Raw genomic sequence first — 22,017 nt, 5'->3', positions numbered from 1 at the left:
ACAGCAAATAGGAAAAACATTTTTTAACATGCCAAGAAAGGCTGACATGAGATGCAGGTGAGTTTCCGTCACCTAGCCCCAAAAAAAAACCTTGGACTAGTTATAAGGAAAAAATTTTTTTTACAATGAGAGTGGTAAAACATTGTCACAGGTTGCCCAGAGAGGTGATAGGCATCCCCTCCCTGGAAACATTCAGGGCCAGGTTGGACAGGGCTCTGAGCAGCCTGATCTGGTTGAAGATGTCCCTGCCCCTGGCAGAAGGGTTGGAACTAGATGACTTTTAAAGGTCCCTTCCCACTCAAAACATTCTATGATTCTGTGAAAACCTCACGCTAACAAGAATATAACTACAGACCTGAATCAGACAGAGCTGTGCAAGCCCAGCAAAGCCACCGGATAAGTGTCAGCTGAACAGACCCCATCAGCACTTTTTACTTAGGTATTTCAGGCTCCCCAAACTAAGAAAAATCCTTCTTTTTAAACTCAGCTCAACATTAACGTGCATTTTCTTATGGTGGAAAGTGCCCAGTGAGGCCATGAGCGGGTTTGCTGCAGGATGGACAGACCCACCATCGGTTGAAGCATTTCCAGAGTCAGGGAACAAGTCATCATCTCTCCCTTGTCTTCAAAGCCTGCACGTGTCTCACAGACACAAATCAATTCCCAGGCTTTTTCAGAATTGGATTCATAACATCGAAGCCTCAGGTCGCACGTACTCAAGTGCTTCACAGGAATTCAAAGGTTTCTGGAGTGCGTTGTGAAAAACATTACTTAAGCTCCTCAAAAAGGCAGGTACTTCAGTGGGGGCTCTATCAGGTTTATAATCACATACAGAAGCATTATCCTGTGGTTTAAGTGTAGCAAAAATGCAAAACATTACATCCAGCAAGGAAAAACCCCATCAGCAACTCAAACTCTGGTTTAAGTCAGTTCAGGGGAAGCAGTTCCCTGTCTGAGTGTCTGTTCCCTTCTCCCCATCCAGATGCACTGCATCAAGACCCCTCCTCCAACTTTAACAGCCACACTCACCATTTCCCAGGGCAATTATCCAGGCAAAACACCCTGAAGAAGCCCTAGGGCACATGGATTATGTTGGCCTAATTTAATCAGACCAGCGGTTTCCAGTGTCTCCAGTAACCCCAGCTGGGGACAGCACGGGGCACAGCGCGGGGACTGACTCCCCACAGGACACCCGCTGTCCCCGTCCCCACAGTTGCACTGCATCCTGAGCTGCTTTTCTGAGCTGCTCCCACCTTCCCTGTCTGGCCAGCTCTCATGGGAGGGGTTTTCACTCAAACCCAGCAAACGTGTAACAGAGCAGCTTTGTCGAAAAATAAATAGATTTTTAAAAAACCCTCAAAAGGCCATTATAAAAACCTTACACCTGCTGGATAACCCTGGCTGCAGTTGTGTTACCTCAGGACTGTGTGCTCTAGTGACTTTGAAAATCACCAATTTACCTGCAAATTCTCAAAACCAGAACAAGGAGTTTAGGGGTTTTTTTGTTTGTGGTTTTGTTTTGTTGTGTTTTTTGTTTGTTTGTTTGTTGTTTTGTTTTTGTGGTTGTTTGTGTTTTTTTGTTTTTTTTTTTGTTTTTTTTTTTTTTTTTTCAAAAAATATTGTGTCTCCTGGCTTTGGCAAACAAAGAGCATGTTACTGCAGTCAACTTTTCATCTACATTTTGTTTAGACCACGTCAAAGTCTGCATGCTCCAAAGCACCCATGTTTAGGGGGACAGGAAGACTCTCAGGTCACCCAGGAGGGGTAGAAAAGCCTGCGATAGGTACTGTCACGATCAGCACAGGGGAAATATAAAAGCACCTCAGAGACAGAGCAGCTGCTGGGCACACAGTGAAGTTCTGGCATGAATCAAACCGCCCTCAAAACCACCGATGGGAAGTAGAGGTGATGTGACCTTCTCACCCTGTCTTCTCCCATCCTGTGCTTGACAGCCAGCTCCGAGGAGCTTGAGATTAGGTTTTAAATGTCATTCTTCTCAGGGTGTGATGATTTAAAGACAATACTTGAATCCCCTCCAAGCACATAGCTTTCCTTACAACTAACTGCTATGCCCTTTCAGCATCCCAGCTTTGCACAGGACAGTGGTCTGCTACACGTCAAAAAAATAGAGCATATATATATATGCTTATATCTTGATATAAACGTGAGATAGAGGAGACCACACAGGGCAAAACATTGTAGAGAAGGAGGCACAGCGGAAAATCAACACAACTGCACCTGAACTGCAGGTCGCAGGACCCAGGTCACAGAAGATAGATGCATCTTCTCCTCCCAGACTCCCAGCAAGGCAATGTTCACATTTCACAGAGGCCATCAGGTGGCAGACCAGCAGCACGCTGATGCACATACTGGAACAACACAGAAATAGCACTCCAGGGTCCTCTGGCAATTCTTCTGCCCAGTAGCAAAGGGCAATGCTTCCATCGGCACCCCGCCAAACTTGAGGTGTTGCTCTTGGAAGCACAGTGCTTACAAAAAAAAAAAAAAAAAAAAAAAAAAAAATCAGATCTCTTTCTTCTCCCACTTACCCATATCTCCTATCCATCCAGAGACAGTCATTATTCCCCAAACCCCCAACCCTGCTTTTATAAATACTCTGCTCCTGATCTGATCTCAGCTGACATAGACAAGCACAGACATCAGTAGAGCCACATGTACTTAAAGGAGTTGATCAGCCAGCCTAATTACTTATGGCTGGTACCACCCCCTGTAATTGGCCATCTCACCTGTGAGAGCTGCAGCAGCTTTAGAAGGGAGAACAGTGTGAAGAAGATGGAATTTCAAAATGACTATTAGCAACGCTTGGCATTTCTTTGGTTTCTCCAGACCAGCCAAGGCAGGCGTGTATCTAGCAAACTAGATCCCCTGACAGGAAACCTAATCATATATGAGAATGATTATAATGACTTGCAATCAGAAAACCTTCCATCAGAGCATCTTGCGGCACCACACAAGCAGGAATGTCTGAAAGCCCCTTTGCAAAGCACACCAGGACACCACAGCTAAACACCAACTGTACCCTGGCTTTAGGGTGTCCATCTATTTGGGCAGGAGAAGGTTTGAGATGAGCACAGGCAATCCTGGCTCACTGCTTGCCCTGGCCACATGGTTTTGGGAGGCAATTTGCAATAAAAGCCCAGAACCTGGCAGCAGAGCTCGTCACATTCATGTACTGCACGAAAAGCAACATTTTGGTTTTTTTCCAAAGCCCTACAAAACCAAATATTAGACATGTGAAGCTGCTATTGATCTTCCAGCCAAGCTTTGTGTTAAAAGAACATTCTTTTCCACTTACTTCACTTATAAAAGAAGACGAGGTATCAGACACATCACAGCTCTAGTTTTATCTCCTAGAGACCAGGCAAACACCACATTAGAGGTGGGCGGCAAGGCCAGCCAAATAGGAAAAGAACTCACCCAAATTTCAGACCAGATTGTAAAATTTAATCTTTTCCATAGTTTCGGCAGTGGAGTCGTCCCTGTCACCCACCCAGCTAAGCATGTTTCTGAGGTGTCTGTAATAGGCTTTCTGTTTTCCTTTCTCACTTGCATTTTAGTAGAGTATTTTGGACTTTGTGGAAGGAAAGTGCTCCATAGATAATCCCACGGGAGTAAGAGGACTTTGGGTTATTAAATGTCTATCTAGAGTAGAAAATTAGATTGGCACCTCTGCACAGAAGTGAATTTCCACCAGCTTCTGGTACTATTAATTAGGCTGTCATCGCAGCATTTCATAGGGAGCTAGCCATATATTATCCCCATTTTTCAAAGGGAATAAGCAGCAGTGGCAGCAGTGAGAGGCACCCATGGTGAAACAGCACGGCCAGGGTCAGGGTGGGGGTTAAACACCTGACTGCTGCTGCCCACCTTACCCACTCAGCCACACCAAATGAACGTATCATATCCCAAAAGGTAAAACAATCGTTCCAAAATGGAAGTAGATATGCCAGAATATAAACCTGCTTGAAAGCCTCGTGGTGACCTCCTCCAGAAGGATCCCCTAACCCACTGTAAAATCCAACTGAACACGTCGTACTCCTGTGCAAGTGTTAGGATGTTAGCATGTCATTGTTCCTCTCTCAAGGAGGACTGCTCTGAAATGTCAGCGGATCTGTCCTGCGCAGCGAGGAACCACCCAAGGCTGTGCCCAGGTGGGATCCTGCCTTGCCAGTTAAGGTGAACAGAGTTTCTTCTGCCCTTTCCCACTCATTTTCCCATGCAGAGCTTCTTGCCCAAATATCCTGGAGGCTTCAGCCCCAGAGTCTTTCTCCTGCTGCAACACTTTGAACTTCATCAGAACCACGGCGGTCCAACCAGTCCTACCATGATGCATCTCAAGCCTCCCTCACTGGTGGCCTCACCAGCAGTTTTCCAGGGATGCCCATCTTCCAGAGCCGGCAAAACATCCCCATCCTCTGCAGTGCCATCCTCCCTGCCCTGCTCAGCAGCCGCAGCTCGGCATTACAGGTAGCACCACAGTGCCTAGTGCTTCTCGGTTTGAAGGGCAAATTGCCATTGTGCAGCCCTCACCGCATGGCCCGTTACAGGCTGGTGGTGGGTGGGAGAAGCCAGGGAGTGACCAGGAGCAGCCATATACCAACCCATCTCTCTGAACACTGCTCCGTTTAAGGTGCGTGAGAAGCAGCCCATATCCACCTCAATTAGCGGGTTGGGTTTGCCTAATTTGACAGGGCTGTCCTGGCTCCCAGCAGGCATCAAGAGGCGTTCTGCAAGAGTAGGATGCAGCCAATAATTCCTTGCTTTCAAACTGCTGCACTCCAACTGCAAATTTTTTTGGCTGTTTCTCGTCTTCCCAGAGTGCTGCAATTGCTGCCCAAATGATCTTGTTTCTCAGTTCAGCAAGCCCTACTCGGATGGCCACAGAGTGTTATTTATCATTATTTATCTATCCATTTGATCAGAAGTAAAGGAAGGCAGCAAAGGCAGGGAAGAAAGTGTGTTTCAACTGACTGTGGATAATTTTGGCTTAGAAATTATAAGTCTCAGAAATACAAGGTGCTGAGCCAGCCCTCTGGGACGCTGGGGACCACATGAGTCAGCCCAAAGATTAATTTTGAGCCGTTCATGAAAGGGGTTATACCACATCACTGTCTGTCAGAGGACTGAAGGGGTCTCCTTCATCCTGAGTCTTACATCTCCATGCAGTTCTTCAGCATAAAAACAGCCTTAAAATTGATTTTTAAGTGCTTGCTTGTGAACTGTCTAACCCCAACACTTACAATACTAGTGGGAGAACTAAAGTGAGCAAAACCAAGTTCTAGCTTAAAAAACAAAGCAGTGGGCTTGCTTCCAAGCTCCTGCGCCCTGCACCAGCTCCAGGCTCAATGAAATTATGTTAAGCATTTATATCCACTCCTTAATGAGGTACTTACCTATTACAGGGCAATAAAACCCCAACCTGACTCAGATCTTCAGCTGGTGCAAGCCCACATTGACTACTGCTATTTTCCCTTCCTAAGGATCTTGTTTTTCCCTGCAATAAAAGTGCAGAAGCTATTTCCAGTTCTTCCACTGGGATGTAGAATGGGGAGAGATATGGAGTTTCCCATTCACCTTCATTAACATGGTAGTCCAGGTCTTCCGCCAAAGTCCAACAGAAACAAATCTATTTTTAACCAAATTGCTCCAGTAGAAACCTTCAAAGCCTGCTATAAAAATGACTAAAGAGTATTATCTCTGGCATGCCTTGATTAAAGCCATTTTATATACCTCCAGTGGTACTGGGGGGTCTGTGCAGGCACCCAGCCAGCTCCTCAGACCCAGACGTGTCCGTGACGGCTGTTCCAGCTGGCAGGAAGGTGTAACCTAAGGAAATCTGGGATTTTGACTGCACACCCCAGCGTAATTTATTGTAGAGGACCCCCGCCCTAAAAGCCCAGGCCAGCTCTGTCCTACGCCTGTGAGCCCCTTTCACTACCTAGAGCTGGGCAGGCTCTATACCCCCCTTGCCCTTCTTCAGGAGCCCAAAAATGATCCCCCAAAACATTAAGGGATCTGGAGTCTCAGCTTGTTCTTTGGGAAGGTGCACATTTTTTCCTATTTGTTGTGAAAGCAGTTTTTAAGAGCAACAGGGCAGAGAGGCAGGGGGGAAATTCTCCCCTTTTTTCTGGCTTCCTGAAGAGACACTTTCAGCCCCCGTTTATCCACCTACAAGTCTTAAGATGTCAGAAGAGGGAGGGCAAGGGACAAACCCACCGGTCGGGTTGCCCCACTGCAGTGGCTGTTAGGGTCAAAGGGGTGGCAAATTGGGGAGGGGAGTCGATGCAACCGCCTCCCTTCACACGGCTGTACCAGCAGCATGGGATCGCAAAGGGAAATCCTTGCTGTGCAGGGGTGATTTAGCTTGTCATCTCCAAGGTCCCAGGTTTCCTCGGGATGCCCATGCTCTTTGGGAAGCATGCTTGAAGCCAAAAGAGAGTTTTCAGAAGAGGACACCCCCTCTTATTCAGGGGAGGGATGTGGTCCTGGGGTGGGGAAGCCACCTCTCCAGCATCGGGCTGGACCGGGGCTGGCGGGCAAGTCAGGGTTCAGCATCCTGGTGTTGTGGCAGCTGGTACTCGCGTGCAGACCCAGGGCTATACGCCTCCTCTCAGCCATATATCCGTGGCACGGGATCACCTCGGGAGCTCTCCTAAACCCTGTGCTCCCAGCACATCTCTTTCCTCCCGCGGTGCCTGGAAACGCCGCCTCCTCTCCATACACACACCCGTGGCTTGTCAGAAGTGAGAAAAGCCCCAGATTAACCTATCTGACACAAGGGAGCCTGTCACTGCCTGCTCTGCCTTCCCCACCGTGGGAGCGAGCGCCAGTCATCCCGTTCACTGTCCGGAAGGAGGAATACATCCAGGATGTGTCAAACCCAGCCCGGCTGACTGGGTCGGAAAAAAGCAGTTATTACTGCAAACTCTATATACATTATTTATCAAATGAAGTCTCTGCAGCAGGACTACAATTCATTTCTCTGCTCCGGCTTGCTCGCACTCTCTTCAGCTGTCTTTTCGATGGGAGATGATAGAAAACATTTGTAGGCTCCTTGTGGTCACTGCTGCAAGGCTGTGTCCCTCCTGAGGGGACCCTGCAGGTCCCCAAAAGGGACCTGGGACAAGCTTTGCCCAAGGAAATATACCCTGTAGCAACAGCCAGCTCCACCGTGGCAGCTTTGCTCCAGCCTCAAATCTATTGCACAAGTATCTGCTGCTGCGCTGAATATTCAGGGGGAAATTACAATGTGAAGGCGAGTAGAAAATATCAATTATTAGAGGGTTCAAACAGCGCAATCCCTGCTGCTACCAGCCAGGTTGCATATGCGTGTAAATCAGCCGTAACGCGTGGTTTAGTTTGAGCAATATATTAAAAAGGAAGGAAAATCTGATTTTTTTTTTCCACTATGGGGGGGTGGGGTTATAAAGCAGGTAGAGGAAAGCCACAGCATGCATGACCCTGGTCACATCAGCTCTGCTTCATCTCTGTGGTGTAAAAATACATGTGCGGGGGAGGGAAATGAATGCAAAAACGCACCAAATGAACGTTTCTTTTCCATTTCCTTGACTTCGGGTCAGGGTATAAATGACTAGGCAGACCAAGAAACAAGTTAAAAAAACTGTGCTCATTTGACTTCAGCGGGTGGTTTTGCTTTTTCTGAAAGCAAACCTAGTTCCTGGGTGCTTCTGCTCAGGGTTCCTAGGGGAAAATGCCACAATCCCCTAATTACGGTTACAAAAAAGCTGTGATAATAGCAGGGATTTTCCTCTCCTGGTCCACAGCACTGTTATCTATTTAAATGTGGTTGTGCTGGCAGCACGTGGTGATTATAGGGGGTGATGGAGGCCGTGGCACATCAGATTTCTTCAGCATGACTTTGCAATCCATCACACACTCCTTCATGTTCATGAAGTCGTACACTCGATCTGTGCTGGGGGTAGTGGGTGGCAGCATTTTGGCGACGGAGCATCCCAAGCTGGGTCGTTTGCATCTGCTTTGGCTAAGCCCCGAGGAGGTCCGGGTTGGCTCGTAGACTCTAATGCAACATGACAGCCAAGCATCAGCTACATGAGCACAAGGACTTGCTGCTGGTACCCGAGATGAGTGCTGGGAGCAAGCGGGGTCAAAAAAAAGCCTTGTGCCCATGGCTGGGAGCAATCCGAATCGCACCGGCTGGTTACGGGCTGTGGATTCACAGCATAATTGAGATGGGATGAATTAACCGTGGAGATTCTCATGCTTGGTTTTCCCTGTGCTGGAGGATAAGCGGGTACCCCACTGCCCAGTCCTGCCTTACCCTGAAGTCCACAAGTCTCTGCCTGAGGATGGACAGATAGAAAGAGGGATGATGCTGAAATGGGAATGGGAAGGTCTGGCAAAGCTGTGGCTGTTGGAGAGGGAGAAGAAGGGACATTTGACCGTCCTGGGCATCAGTGCCTCTGCAGTACTGTGCATGCAGGGTCCACACCATGCCCATGCATTCAGCTGGGTCTTACATTACCCTCCAAAATTAATTACCGGTGCCCCTGCTGAAGGTAAAACTGAAATCATATTTATTTTTGCACTTACATTCCCGTTTTCATGTAATTAAGTGCTACCACGTAATTAAAGAGGATTTAGAGGGTGTTTATGCCCTGCGATGCTCCATAATTATGGTTAATTCCTCCTTTACGGCTTCCGAGCATCTCCGGCAGAGCTTCGGGAGCCGCCGGGGCAGGCAGAGCAGCCAACGCAGGGCTCAGAAATGCAGCACACAGCTTCAACACTGAAGGGTAGCGCCTCAGAAAGGCCTGGCCCAGTCCCAAAACCTTTCCTTAGAAATTTAGTCTTTCCACAGGCATGGGGCAGGAGCAATACCCACAGGAGCATCTTTGTGGGCAAATGGTGATGCAGGGGAGAGCAGCGGGAGCTATGCCATGCCAGCCTCTGACCCCAGGCTCTCCCTGGTGAAACTGATTTAACTTCCAGAGATGTGGCATAAGGATAAAATAATCCCTTCTAGAACATACAGGCTCACTGAGAGGGGATTTATTTAATAACTGAGGGTAAAAAAAAAATATATGTTGTAAAGTGCAGGATGCAATGACCTTTCATGGTCAGAGAATCCTGAGGGACAGGCCTGTCCCAGCAGCGGGACAGCCAAGGCCATCTCCAACAGACATCAAATCTTAGCACTCGAAGGGCCAGGCTACCAAATGCCTGCCACAACTCAAATCACACATCCAGCCTCATAAGGAGGTATGGAAGAGCTCCGTTTTAGCAGCCAGTGACTCCCGGTAGGAGCTGGAAGTTCAGGCACTGCCAGATCAGTGTCACATGTGGACCCAAAGGGGAGTGGGTGACCCTCCTGCAGGGCACTGGGACATGGGCCTTTTTATTGGCATTAGAAGACGGAGGAAAGCATTTAACCACGAGTCACAACGTGCTGCACTGTGGGGGAGAATTTGATTGAAAATTTCTCCTGGCTGTATTTGAGGCAGCGACCACTGGGGACGGAGGCTTGTTTCTCATGTTCTTGGTGAGGCCGGTCTCTGGCTGCACAGAAGCAGCGGGGAGTGCTGAACTCAGGTCTTTTTAACCAAGTTAAGTAAGGATGGGTGTAAAAATACCTAACGCCAGCTTGAGCATTTATCCTCCCACTTCCCCAAGGTCTGACGGCTGGTTGGAGGCAACATATAATGCAACCTGGCTCTCTTTCTCCATCCTGCTTGGAGCTGGGTGTGACCCTCAAAGAGGGACCGGAGTGAGGAGGGTCCTCATCCCCCCTGACAAGACAGTGGTGTACAAAGTGATGCCCCAACCTCCCAGCTGGGTGGGAAATCCTCCCACCCCAGCCAGTGGCTGTTAATTAACCTTTGGAAGTGGGGCAAGACCCAAACTTTGTTGTCTGGGGCTACGGAATGATGGAGTGGTTTGGGTTGGAAGGGACCTTAAATCTAGTGCCAACCCCCCCTGCCCCGGGCAGGGCCCCCTTCCCCCAGCCCAGGGGGCTCCCAGCCCCGTCCAACCTGGCCTTGAACCCTTCCAAGGAGGGGGCAGCCACAGCTGCTCTGGGCACCCTGGGCCAGCGCCTCACCCCCCGCACAGGGAACAATTTCTGCCTCCTATCTAATCTAAATCTGCCCTCTGTCAGTTTAAAACCATCACCCCTCATTCTATCCCCACACCCCCTGACCCAGAGTCCCTCCCCACCTCTCCTGTCCCCCCTTTAAGCCCTGGGAGGCCGCTCGAAGGGCTCCCCAGAGCCTTCTCTTCTCCAGGCTGAACCCCCCCAACTCTCTCAGCCCGGCCCCCCAGGGGAGCTGCTCCAGCCCCCCCAGCATCTCCGTGGCCTCCTCTGGCCCCGCTCGAGCAGCTCCGTGTCCTTCTGCTGTTGGGGGCCCCCGAGCTGGCCCCAGCACTGCAGGGGGGTCTCCCCAGAGTGGAGCAGAGGGGGAGAATCCCCTCCCTGGCCCTGCTGCCCCCCCTGCTCTGGCTGCAGCCCGGCACATGGTTGGATTTCCGGGCTGCAAGCACACATAGCTGCCTCACAGTCAGTTTTTCAACCATCAATACCCTCAAAAGTCCTTCTCCGCAGGGCTGCTCTCAATCCACTCATCGTCCAGCCTGTAATTTGCTCAGTAAAATGTTGGGATGGGCTCAGATCTGAGCCAGCACCCTTGTAAAAATGAGACCTACCCCGGCAACTCCCTGTGCTTCACAGGAGGGAGGCAGAAGTCAAAAGAGACTACGTAAAGCCAGACATGCTGGATCCGGGCTTTACCTGTTAATGGGAAAATGAAAGGAGATTCCCCCAAAACCTTTGTGCTAAGCTGCTGCCTGCTTTCCTGTGGGAGCTTATAGAGGTTATTGATATATGCTGTGGCAATTCAATAAAAGAATATATAATGAAAGCAAGATATAACGTAGGCTGCAATCACAGAGGCGTGCATGAGTTATTAAGCTGGCAGCATTTGCAGTCAGTTGAGGGAACTATAGATTTCTTCTTCCACATGTATTTAGGAACACTGGTAAAAGCATGACTATTTCATCCTTAAATATGTATTTAGTCAGCGAGGCAAAAATTGTTCTCACTCTGAGGGCTGCTTGGTGGTGGCATGCAATGACTGGGTTGGGTTTCTCTGGTGTGGTGCAGGTATTAGTGCTGGTCCTCAGCTCCAGCCCCATGAGGCCGCAGGATCTGACCTTCAACTAACCAGCATTACAGGGGGACATGATGTTTTGCTTCTCTAAGGTTTCCATCTCCTTTAATTCCTCCACAAACCTGCAACAGGTTGTGTTTAGAGGGGAGACAAGGATTGCAATTAGGCAGAGGGTGTGGAAGGAGTTGATCAGGGAGAGGACTCTGTTTGCTTGCACATAGCAAGGACTTTCACTCCAACACGAAGCTCAGGGAACTAATGCAATGAAAACCTTTTAAAACAGACATACTACACATCAGTAGGTTAGTAATAACTGGGAGCCAGTGTTCTTCCCTCCTAGAAATCTGTGGGAGGGGATCAAGTCTGCAGGACATGCTGCAGCTCTACATCTGCTCCGACTGGTGCAAATCAGCCCCGCAACACCAAATTTGCAGCAGTTTCAAGCTGTGGAGGAGCCGACCCAATTATTTCCATTATTTCTCGGTTAGCGGCTGATGCAACGCAAGCGCTTTCCAGCGAGATGGGCAAATCACAAGAGTTCCTCGCCAGGTCACGAAGCAAAACAAAAGCAAGGCGTGCACCTTCCCGTGCACACATCCTCACCAGCCGTGGCTGGTGGCACCCAGGAGCAATTTCGGTGTTAGAGCTGACAACGGTGCTGATGCACAGGAGCGGTGGGTTGCTCTAAACCAGCGAGTGCTGCAGCCTGATTTGGGAGCTCTGGAAAAACAACTAGAGTTGGGCTTCAGAGCTTTCAATCCAACTCGGTTTCCCAGCGCTGTGGTCACCTTGGAATGGGAAGTGTGTGGCCAGGAAGCAGAACAAGGACACCACGGAGCCAAATCTCCTTCCCTATGAGCCTGGCAAGCAGGAGGAAAGCCTGCACGGGCTGCATCTCGCCGCAGCATGGAGCAGGCACCACCTGAGCTGAGCGCTTGGCTATCTCCAGGGTGGTTTGGGGAGTCCTTGAAAACCATCCAGAAGGGAGGGTTTGGTTTTCTTTTGAGTTATGGGAAACCTCCAGCACACTTTTCAACATAAAAGCCCAAATAATACACTCGGAGGCTTCCTGCCTGTTTCACGCACCGCTGTGCCCCGGGCTCGCTCCCGCTAATAGCAGCAGCCAGGAGCAAATCCATCGTGGTGGTCTGGCTGAGCTCTGTCAGGGAACACATCACAGCTCCGATCAGCCAGCCCCGACACGGCTCGGGGGCTGCTGGCTGTTAGCTCTCGTCTGCCTGCTCCTGCCGTGCCGAGGAAGCAGGCAGCCAGCTCCATTTCTTGATGGTTTTTTGGTCGGCGTTAAGGATGAGTGCCGGTCTGAACTCCAAATAGATCTAATTCCCCAGTTTGCCATCTGCACCAAAAAGCAAGGCTTGTGGTTTAGCCAGTGTTCAGGAAAAGAGAAGGCAATAAATGCGTATAAATATGTATATATACACATATATCTCTACAGGCTCTGGGTAGATTAGGAAGTTTCTCGTCCAAAACAAAACGTTCACTTCATTTTCACATCTTCAGTAACTTCAGAAATATTTTAGTACGCAATATCTGTCTGGAGAAACAACTGCTTTAATTTTTCAAGCATCTTTCCAGGCAGTATTGGGGAGTCTTTTTAACCAAAGCAATTCGCCAAAACTGGCATGAAAATAGAAATATTTTTAGACCATCCAAATATTAAATTATCTCCAGTATTTTTCTGGAGATAAAACTGTTGGCATTCATCCCTATTGTACAGATCTGTTGTCCCTGCGTCCATCCCACAGCAGCCTCTGGGGCACAGTTTGCATTTGCTACGTTCATATTGCTAAGCAACAATAAAAGGGGCTGCAGATGCTGCTGGGGGACACAGCGTTGCATTTCTGGGATGATGCTCCCCCCCAAAACCGCTGCCACTCCATTAATGACTTTCTCGGCGCAGCTGCTCTGAGCATCACCGCACACGGGTTCCCTTTTGCATTCCCAGCACCAAGCTGTTCACACAGATACAGCCCATCAGCAAAATGCAAAAATAGCTGAAAATATATAATTAGGGTGGATGCGCTGTAGATTTAATAGAGTTTTTCTATTTCTTCCTTCACTGGCCCATAAGACACAAATCCTGGATGGAGAGAGGCCGTTTGGGAGGGAAGGAGAGCACTTTGCTGGGGTACATGTTTGGCAAAAGCCCCTCAAATATTTTTCTCAGTTTTATATTGTGTGCATTTATTTTTATTGAGCACCACACAGAAATTGCAGCAGATTGATTCTTTCACAGCTCCCCAAAGTTTAAATGCTTTGGAGCCGAGAGCTCAGTGCCTGCCAAACTTCATAATTAACTTTAATAACTGTTTAATTTGAACTTTAATTCAAACACCCATGTTTCTGGGGGACTGTAGGGGGGGATAGAAAAAAAAAAAAAAAAAAAGGCAAATCAAACCAAGGGAAACCAGCTCTGGTAAAATAAAGCAGCAGCCCCAAGCCTGTGCTGTGCCAGGAGCAATTGGAGATCAACTGTCCTGTCCCGTGTGTGAGCAGACAGAGAGGCATTGCCCCAGCCTGGTGGAAAGTGAAGGAGAAGACATCACCACCAGATGCTGGGAAAGCACCCAGCTCAAAGCTGCCTTTGCTGCCCCAGCCAGGAGATTTTCCAAGGCTAACTCTGGGGACAGAGGGACTGAAGTCACCAGGAATGCCACCAGCTTGGAGTTTTATCTGACCTTAGTGACAATGAAAGCAAAATTTAAAAAAAAAAAAAAAAGTTTTAAAACCACCCCAGATAAATTTGCCCTAATGCAACCAATTTTACATGTGAAATGACAGCAGAAATTTGCTTCTTTTTCCTCGTACAGAGAGAAAGAAAAAATACATAGTCCCTGGATCCATTCACTCAGTCAATGGTTTCCAATGGTTCTGTCGCTGCCTATGGGAAGTGTTAGCTGGGCTGGGAAGCACTGGGAGGACAGGAGGATGAGGAACCTGAAGCAGGAATGTTAATGCGGCTTCTCTTCCCCGGTAGACAAGCCTAGAGCTGTCAGAACATGCACGCAGCCCCGGAGCTCTGCCAGCCAAATCCCTGCACTAACCCACCCCAGCTGAGCTCACGGTGATGGGGTCCTTTAGGGAAAAGCAAATAACTGACAGCTAGGAACAGGAGACACAGCAGGATCAGATAGGGAACAGAGACAACAGACCTTGGGAATGCAGCCACAGATTTGGCAGGGCTTCAGCACTGTCAACCCAAGCCTCCTGGAAGAAGCTGAGGATAAATATGGTTGTATGGCTCGGATGGTCTGCTGTGGGTTGGAGGACACCAAGGAACATCCTTATGCCCTCTGGGACCCCATGGATTCAGACTGGTTTGAGGCAGGGACAGCCCAAAACTGAGGTGACTTTTCACCATTTCACAGCAAAGACCCCGGCCGGTGGCATTAAGCCTGACCTAGCACTTAATCAATGCAGGATTATTTTTTCCTTTTTTTCTTTTTTTTTTTTTTTTTTTTTTTTTCCATCCATGATCCTGTTTCTAATACTAATAAAAAAAGAGAAAGCTCCCTCAGCATCGTGCCACAGGGATGCCACCACCCCTACAGCATCACCCCCTGCCCAAGGCCACCGCGTTGCGTGGGGCTGGGGGGGGATGCCGTGACTTGCCGCTCAGAAATGAGAGCTGGGCAGCATCCCACCAGTGTCCACTGTGATTAATAATGTGGATAAAGAGATTCAGATCAATGAGCCTGGCAGTTTCTACCAGCAAATGAATGGCTTTCGGTCTATGGGTTAGGGAGTTGTTAACCACCCAACCTGCTCGCTGTCATTAGCGAGCAATCTCTGCTGTGCATCTGCTCGCCCCGCTTTATCCACGGACCCATCTGCCACTTCCTCATCCCTGCATCCACCTGGACCCCTTCCCCCCCCGGTCCCTCAGCTCCAGTTGTGCTCACAAACAGGTTCTGGCGTCTCTGTTGAGCTAGGCTGGATCGGACGAGCAGGGAGGGGGAGGATATCATTTCCCCGTGTCTAAGCTGCTCCTGTAATCCTGCAAGAAGGCTTGCTTTTGAAGCTCTGGCCTGGCTCGGCGTAGCTGGCTCACAGCCACAATTACTTCCACTCCAAGCACACACAAAAAAGCTGAGCAAGAGGCCAAGGAGCGGGTAGTTAGCCTCGAACACCAACAAGTCAATCAAAGGCAGCTGGCACTAATTAGTCCCTGTGCCTTCCCCTGTCACGGCTGCCCCATTACACAGGGACAAGAAGTCTCTCCATGGGTCAGTCAGGGCCAGCCAGGACCTGCTGGAGAGTCCAGAAGGCAGAGGAGCATTTTGGCAGGGGGAGTGCAGCCCCAAATCACTGCTTATGGAACATCAATCCCACCTCTCTCACTCCCTCTCATTGTCATCTCCAGTGCCCTCCTTCTTTCTGTCTTTTGCAAGCATGGCCAGAGCCAACACAGGAGCCAGGGAGAAGGGGGAGATCACCCCACCACGGACTTATTTCAATTTTTCATGCTTTTCCTAAAACCAGGAAAAAAAGAGAGCTTACCAAAGGAGTCTCAGGTAACTGCTCACGAGAAGCAGGCATTAAGCAGAGAGTTGAGAAGTGCAGCAGAAACATTGCGGTAATATGGGATAATAACACTGCAAATGCTGTGAGGCAGTTGAATAGTGATATTTTCTGGAGTAGCGTGGTATTGTAGGAGAGAAACCAGTAAACAAATATTTTCATTCAGCAGCAGGGGAAGCGGGGAGGCACAGACTTTCCCCAGGGAGCTGGAGAGGAACTCCAGAGCAGGAGAGTCATTAGAAGTGAGGGAGGGAATTACTCAGGCTTATGGCACTGACACACACCGGCAAAGTCAGACACGATGAGCGGTCTGGAGTGTGGCTCAGCTGTGGATCACAGCCAAGCATCATGCCACCAGCCTCTCCTATTGCCCCCCCAAAAAACACCAAACTGAATCCTCTGGAGTATTGCACCCACCCTGCCAGGCCAGCTCCCATGGCTTGGAGAAGACCCCACATGAAGTAAACTGGAAGCATCCACCAAAAGCCATCAGGATATCATCCCCACCACCCTGCACCTCGTGCTCACCATGGCCAACATGCCCTAGTGTGGACCAGTTGTGAAACCCCAGGCCCAGACCCTACGGGGTCTGCACTAAATGCAGCTTTGGAGATTTGGCTATAAGCATCTCACTGGAAACACTCAGCCTGCCACTCCTTTGTACCTCCATTTCCCAGTTATAGGAACTGGTGTGAGAGCTACTGCAATAGGTGGCTGAGTCAGACCAGGTTGACGACCCATCTCCATTTGCCACCGAATGTGCCAAAAGAAGGATCGTGTTGCAGCTAGAAGATGTGGCAATTTGCACCTCTCCACGTAGTGGCCCTTCAAGGCAGGTCCCATCCAAATGGGTCACCACAATGCTTGGGGGTTTTAGGTCAAGTCCTGGAGGTTTTAAGTCCTTCTTAAATCATGTAGTCCCATGTGCTTATTTGTAGTCTTTGAAATTGTATGAACGGCTAAGCCCTCTTAGAGTCTAAATACAGAGTTATTAACGTTACTAAATACAGAATTATCGAAGTTCATTATAAGTTAAGGCTGGACACTGCAAGAGCCATGTCCTGGCTTTGAATAATACCTTAACCCCACAACTTCTTGGAGCTTTGGTAAAGTTTCTGGTGATGCAGCAAGGAGGTCCTCATCTCTCTGCATCTTTTTACCCGTTGACCAGATTTAATGTACCTGCTGCATCTCTTGCACTGCTGGTACAGAAAGAACCACAAAGCACATCTCCAGTGTTTATTAGCCCAGGTCCTACAAACCCAATATGGGTAGGGAGCCACAAAGACAGCTATTTACATTCCCTCTTAAAATGCTGCAAGAAATCCAATTGAGCATTTGCAGCTATTAGCTGGAAATCTTTAATTAGCTGTCCTGACACTGAAGCAGTGCTAGGTCTTGGCTGAGAGCCTCTAACCACAGCACAGCGTGCCCTCTGAGCAGCCACACTCTAACAATCCCACTAGGCCTGCACATAAACTACCTCCTGCAAAGAAAACACGAGGGATACGGTATTTTTGGGTGCAATGACATTGCAGACACAGCTTTTCCTGCCCGTTAGTGCTATCCTCTGATGGACCAGGCAGCAGTTCCTCATGGAAAACCAGTTGGAGTTAAGTACTGGTCAGCAAGACAACAATCCCAACAAGAGTAATGGGGGTGCATCCATCCCCGGCACAACTGGGCTGGCGCTGGTGGTTTTAGGCTGGAGATAAATGTGGTCCTCGGAGGCTGGATTACCACCCAGGGGCTTATGATCAATACTGGAACGAGGAGTTGTGTTGTTCCAAATCAAGGCAAGGTTAACCTGTAATCCCGAGCACGGGCAGGGGGTGAAGCCACTTTAACAGGAGAGATTTGTCTGCTCAGAGCATCGACTTGAGCAAGCTGGAGCTTGAGTGGTGTAATTTAACGGTGTTTAACATCAAGGCTGCCGTTCCTATAGCTACTGGAGGAAGCTTAGCAACCCTGGGCGCAACTCCTGGGGCACGGGGAGACGACCAAAGGAGAGCATGGGGATGCGTCACCGTCACCCATGTGTTAACCCTTTGAACCCTACGCGCCGTTCTGATGTGGCACTGAAAGCAGATCCCATACAAGGTGCTTCTGCTGACATCACGGGTATCTGGTGCTTTGTTGGTACCGGATAAAAAACAAACAAAAAAATAATAGCAACAAGAATATGCCTGTGTCACTGGTGGGGCTATGGCAAGGTCTCCCCACCAGCCATAGGCTCCACTCAGGGTTGATTTAGGCTCCACCAAAACCAGCAGGACTGTGTGCAGGTTGAGTTGGCCCCACATCTCTCTGGATGATTTTGCCCAGAAGGACTTGCCTCTCTACACTGAGCACAGTGTCAGGGCTAGCACCAACCATGTTCTTTTTCTTCTGTGTCCCCAGGTCCTCCCCGCACTTGGTTGACCAAGGCTGGCTTAGAAGACTCTTCCTTCTCCCATGAAAATGGGGACTGACAGTGAAAACCCAGTCCTGAGGAACGTGCTCATTGGCTTCAACTTGCTTCTGCTGGGCACCGTCCTCAAGCCTTTTGAGTGCCGGCTGGAGGTGACAACAGAGCCGGCCGAGGGGCCGGCGCTGGATGAGAAGGGTGGCCTTGCCAACTGCAGCCCACCCATCAAAGAGCAGCCCATGGTCTTCCACCACATCTACAACATCAACATCCCCCTGGACAGCTGCTGCTCATCCATGTTCAAGCCGTCAGCCGAGGAGGTGAGTTCAGAAGACGACCGGCTGGCAGAGTACGCGGAGCAGACCTCCGACAGCGAGAGCCAGGTCACCTTCACCCACAGGATAAACTTGCCCAAGCAGGCCTGCAAGTGCTCCACCTCCCTCCCGTCCCTGCAGGAGCTGCTGAGCAGGATTGAGATGCTGGAGAGGGAGGTCTCCATGCTCCGGGACCAATGCAACTCCAATTGCTGCCAAGAAAATGCAGCCACAGGTAGTAATGCCATCCTGTTAGCTCTTCCTGGGGACCGAGGGCTCAAGAGAAAGCCAGGAGAAATAAATACAAAACTGGTGATGCCACTCAGAGTGGCAACGGAGGAAAACCTATGTTCACCCATGACGTGGCTGTGGCTTTAGGGGGAAAGCTTGGCTTAGGTCCTCCAAGTCAGGAAAACCCCTGGGAGGGATTTGGTCACTTGAGTCCCCGCATCCTACTCACTGCAGAAACCCCGTAACAGCCAGAGCTAAAGCCCCATTTCAGATAAAATTACTGCTGATAAGGGGTGAGCAGAGTGATCTCCCAACCCTGAAGTCCTTGCAATGCTGTTAGAGATCTGCCACTGCTTGTGGGACAGGGAAGAGACATGTAGCTGCTGATCTCCTAAACTGTCCCTGGGCTGAAGACAGAACTGCAGGAGCTGTCAATACACTCCTTCATCTTCCTGTAGGAGGTCTGAATGCATACGAAACACTGAATTTAAGGAAAAAAAAAAAAAAAAAAAAGAGTAAAAAATACAGGGAATAACTTCAGTTACCATGAAGGATGCAAACAAAACCTAAACAAAGGCACAAACGCACCAACAGGATAATTCATCTGAATAAAAATAGGTGCGGTTTGTGAAGCTCCCCGAGAGCCCCCGTTAGGGTTACCCCATCAAAGACAGCCCCTTGTTTCACTGCAACCATTCCTCCGAGCCAGGGAAGCAGCATGTAGATGAAATGAGGTGGGTTAGGAAAGGTTTGGGCTAGAGGCTGAGTTTCAATAGCGCAGGAGCCAGCATACTGATGGTTTTCCTTACGTCTCGGGAAGGTCGGTAAGAGGGGCTGTCCCAAAGGGCATCCATCCCTCGCACAGCCCAGCCCTGCTCGGGGCTCCAATGCACCTGGGCTCCTTGCAGGAAAAAGCCACCAAGCAAAAAGAGCCACACAGGGCATCTTTTCAGCAGAAAACTGCTTTTCAGGCCAAGAACAACAACAGGGAGGAAGAAAAATTAAAAGCAACCCTTTTCCCCCAAGTGCCACCTGCCTGTTTTTTAAGTTTTGCAGCTATTAGTGTGATTTTTCCAGTGGTACCCAAACTCCTCTATATGTAGGACACATTAAAATGAAATGGGTGCAACCCACACTCAGGTCAACAGAGCTGGACCGAGGGTGTGTGGGTTGGGGGGGAAGAAACCCGGACGGCACAGGCAGCGGGGGGGCTCGGGCTGGCATCCCCTGTGCAGCCAATGGAAGTGAGCGTGTACATTCCTCCCCCCCTCAGCAATGCAACAGTCATCAGCTGCGTTAACAATTAAGACAAAACAGAAAACACACATACGTGCCACCAGTGTGTGCAAAGCAAGGGTTAAATTCACACGGGGAAACACAATGGGAAAAACCTGTTTTAAAGGAATTAATTTGAAACTCTGACAGGCCTATCTGGGTTGCTTGCCACATATGCAGACAGTCCCATTAAACATTCATCGCTTCCTGGAGTCTCCACTCTGATCACAGATGCGCTCAGCCAAAACTGGAGTATTTTCATTTATTTTTACCAGAGTTGCTTTCAATTCACTGCACAGCAAAGGAGATCAGGATCCCTACCCCACCACCCAAGGCATTTCCCCAAGGAAAGCCGCTCCCTTCCAGCACACTTACAAGCATCCTCTCTCCTCATTTGATAATTTAGCCAGAGGCTGAGATCTGAAGAGATCCTGATCGTCATTCCCAGTATTTGTAGTTTAGATGGGAAGCATCCTGCAAAGTAACCCAAACGGGGCTGACTGACACAGCGTGTAACTGACCCCTTCTACTTGAGCATCTGCTGCACCCCCCATAGGAAGAGCTGCTCAAATAACCCAGCTAGGGTGGAAAACTTAATTGGGGTAAAAAAAAGCTTGGGGTCTTTGTGGTACAGAGGTTTCCCAAGGGTCAGGTTGATACGAGGAAGAAAAGCAGGAAAAATCAGCAAGGGAATATTAACCTGGTTGGGATAAACCCTAAACTGGAGCAACGGATCCATGTTACAAGGCAAAACAGGGGAATGTTGGCAATGTCAGGGTGACTGGTGCCTTCGTCCCCGTGCATCCCTCCTCTCCCCAGAGCGTCCTTTATCTGTTGGGTAAAGAGGGGACATTAGAGGTGGTGGCCACAGGTGGCCATGTGCTTTCCCCAGCAACCCCACAACCCCAGCATGCCTGAAACCCTGCTACTTTGTGCAAAACCAACAGCTACATCTTAACTGGGCTCATTAAGATAGGGACAAAGACGATGTCTTTGGGTACATACCTGTAGGAAAGAGAGAGAGCACACTGTGATCTCTCACCTGTAAAAAGGAACAGCAGCTAGAGAGGAGTCATGGCTGGTGATGAGGGCTTGGCCAGGGAAGGCTTTTTTCCAGTAAGAGATCTAGGGAGGTTCCCATCAACTAAGCGGTATGCTGAAGGGAAACCAAAGGGAGCACTTGCACCCCAACAAGGCTGATGGCACCCATAGCCATGGAGGCCAGCGCTCCCAAGGGGACAGACAAACTCCTGGAGACCCACCCAAACCCCATCATGAGCCCTCATCACCAGTTCTGCCCCTGCCAGCCCTAAAGCCACCAGCTCCCCAGAGCTGGGCGTGCTCAATCACAGGGAGGACCATCCCTTGCTTGCCCCACATCTCTCCCCCCCTTCCCCACAGCCCATCGCCGGGCTGACCTGGGGCCAACGCTGACCTTTCCCCACCTCTCACCCGGGTGGGCTCTGACCCTCGGTCCTGCGTCCTTGCAGGGCAGCTGGATTACACCCCGCAGTGCAGCGGCCACGGGAACTTCAGCCTGGAGTCGTGCAGCTGCGTGTGCATGGAGGGCTGGGCGGGCAGCAACTGCTCCGAGCCCCGCTGCCCCCGGGGCTGCTCCAGCCGGGGCGTCTGCCTGGAGGGCCAGTGCATCTGCGACAACGACTACGGGGGCGAGGACTGCTCCCAGCTCCGCTGCCCCACCGGCTGCGGCTCCCGGGGGCTCTGCGTGGACGGCGAGTGCATCTGCGAGGAAGGTTTCGCCGGGGAGGATTGCTCCCAGCTGCGGTGCCCCCGCGACTGCTCGGGGAAAGGCCAGTGCGTTAACGGCACGTGCGTCTGCCGGGAGGGCTACGCCGGGGAGGACTGCGGGTGGCTGCACTGCCCCAACGCCTGCAGCGGCCGCGGGGTCTGCCAGGACGGTCTCTGCGTCTGCGAGGAAGGCTACGAAGGGCAGGACTGCTCGGCAGGTAGTGGGGGGCGTGGGTGGGGAGAGCTAGACCCTCATGTATGAGCAAGGGCTTCAGGGTGTCCAGAGCGTCATAGGAAAGCCTGGGAGAAACCCATACCTGGCAGAGCATGTCAC

The 22,017-nt window shown here is 50.1% G+C and overlaps 1 protein-coding gene across 1 annotated transcript in view; it reads left to right on the top strand.

Moving 5' to 3' along the window:
* TNR (tenascin R) overlaps nt 1–22,017 on the top strand; it is an 81,819-nt gene that overhangs the window by 29,758 nt on the left and 30,044 nt on the right. Inside the window, 2 exon segments of the mRNA XM_042804970.1 lie at nt 18,108–18,663; nt 21,425–21,901. Of these exon segments, the coding sequence (XP_042660904.1) occupies nt 18,162–18,663; nt 21,425–21,901 (979 nt within the window). The 5' untranslated portion in view covers nt 18,108–18,161.

This window comes from Tyto alba, unplaced genomic scaffold (genome assembly GCF_018691265.1).
Source record: "Tyto alba isolate M040663 unplaced genomic scaffold, T.alba_DEE_v4.0 Super-Scaffold_1000006, whole genome shotgun sequence".
Classification (NCBI taxonomy): Eukaryota; Metazoa; Chordata; class Aves; order Strigiformes; family Tytonidae; genus Tyto; species Tyto alba.
This window is presented reverse-complemented; position numbering and strand designations above follow the sequence as displayed.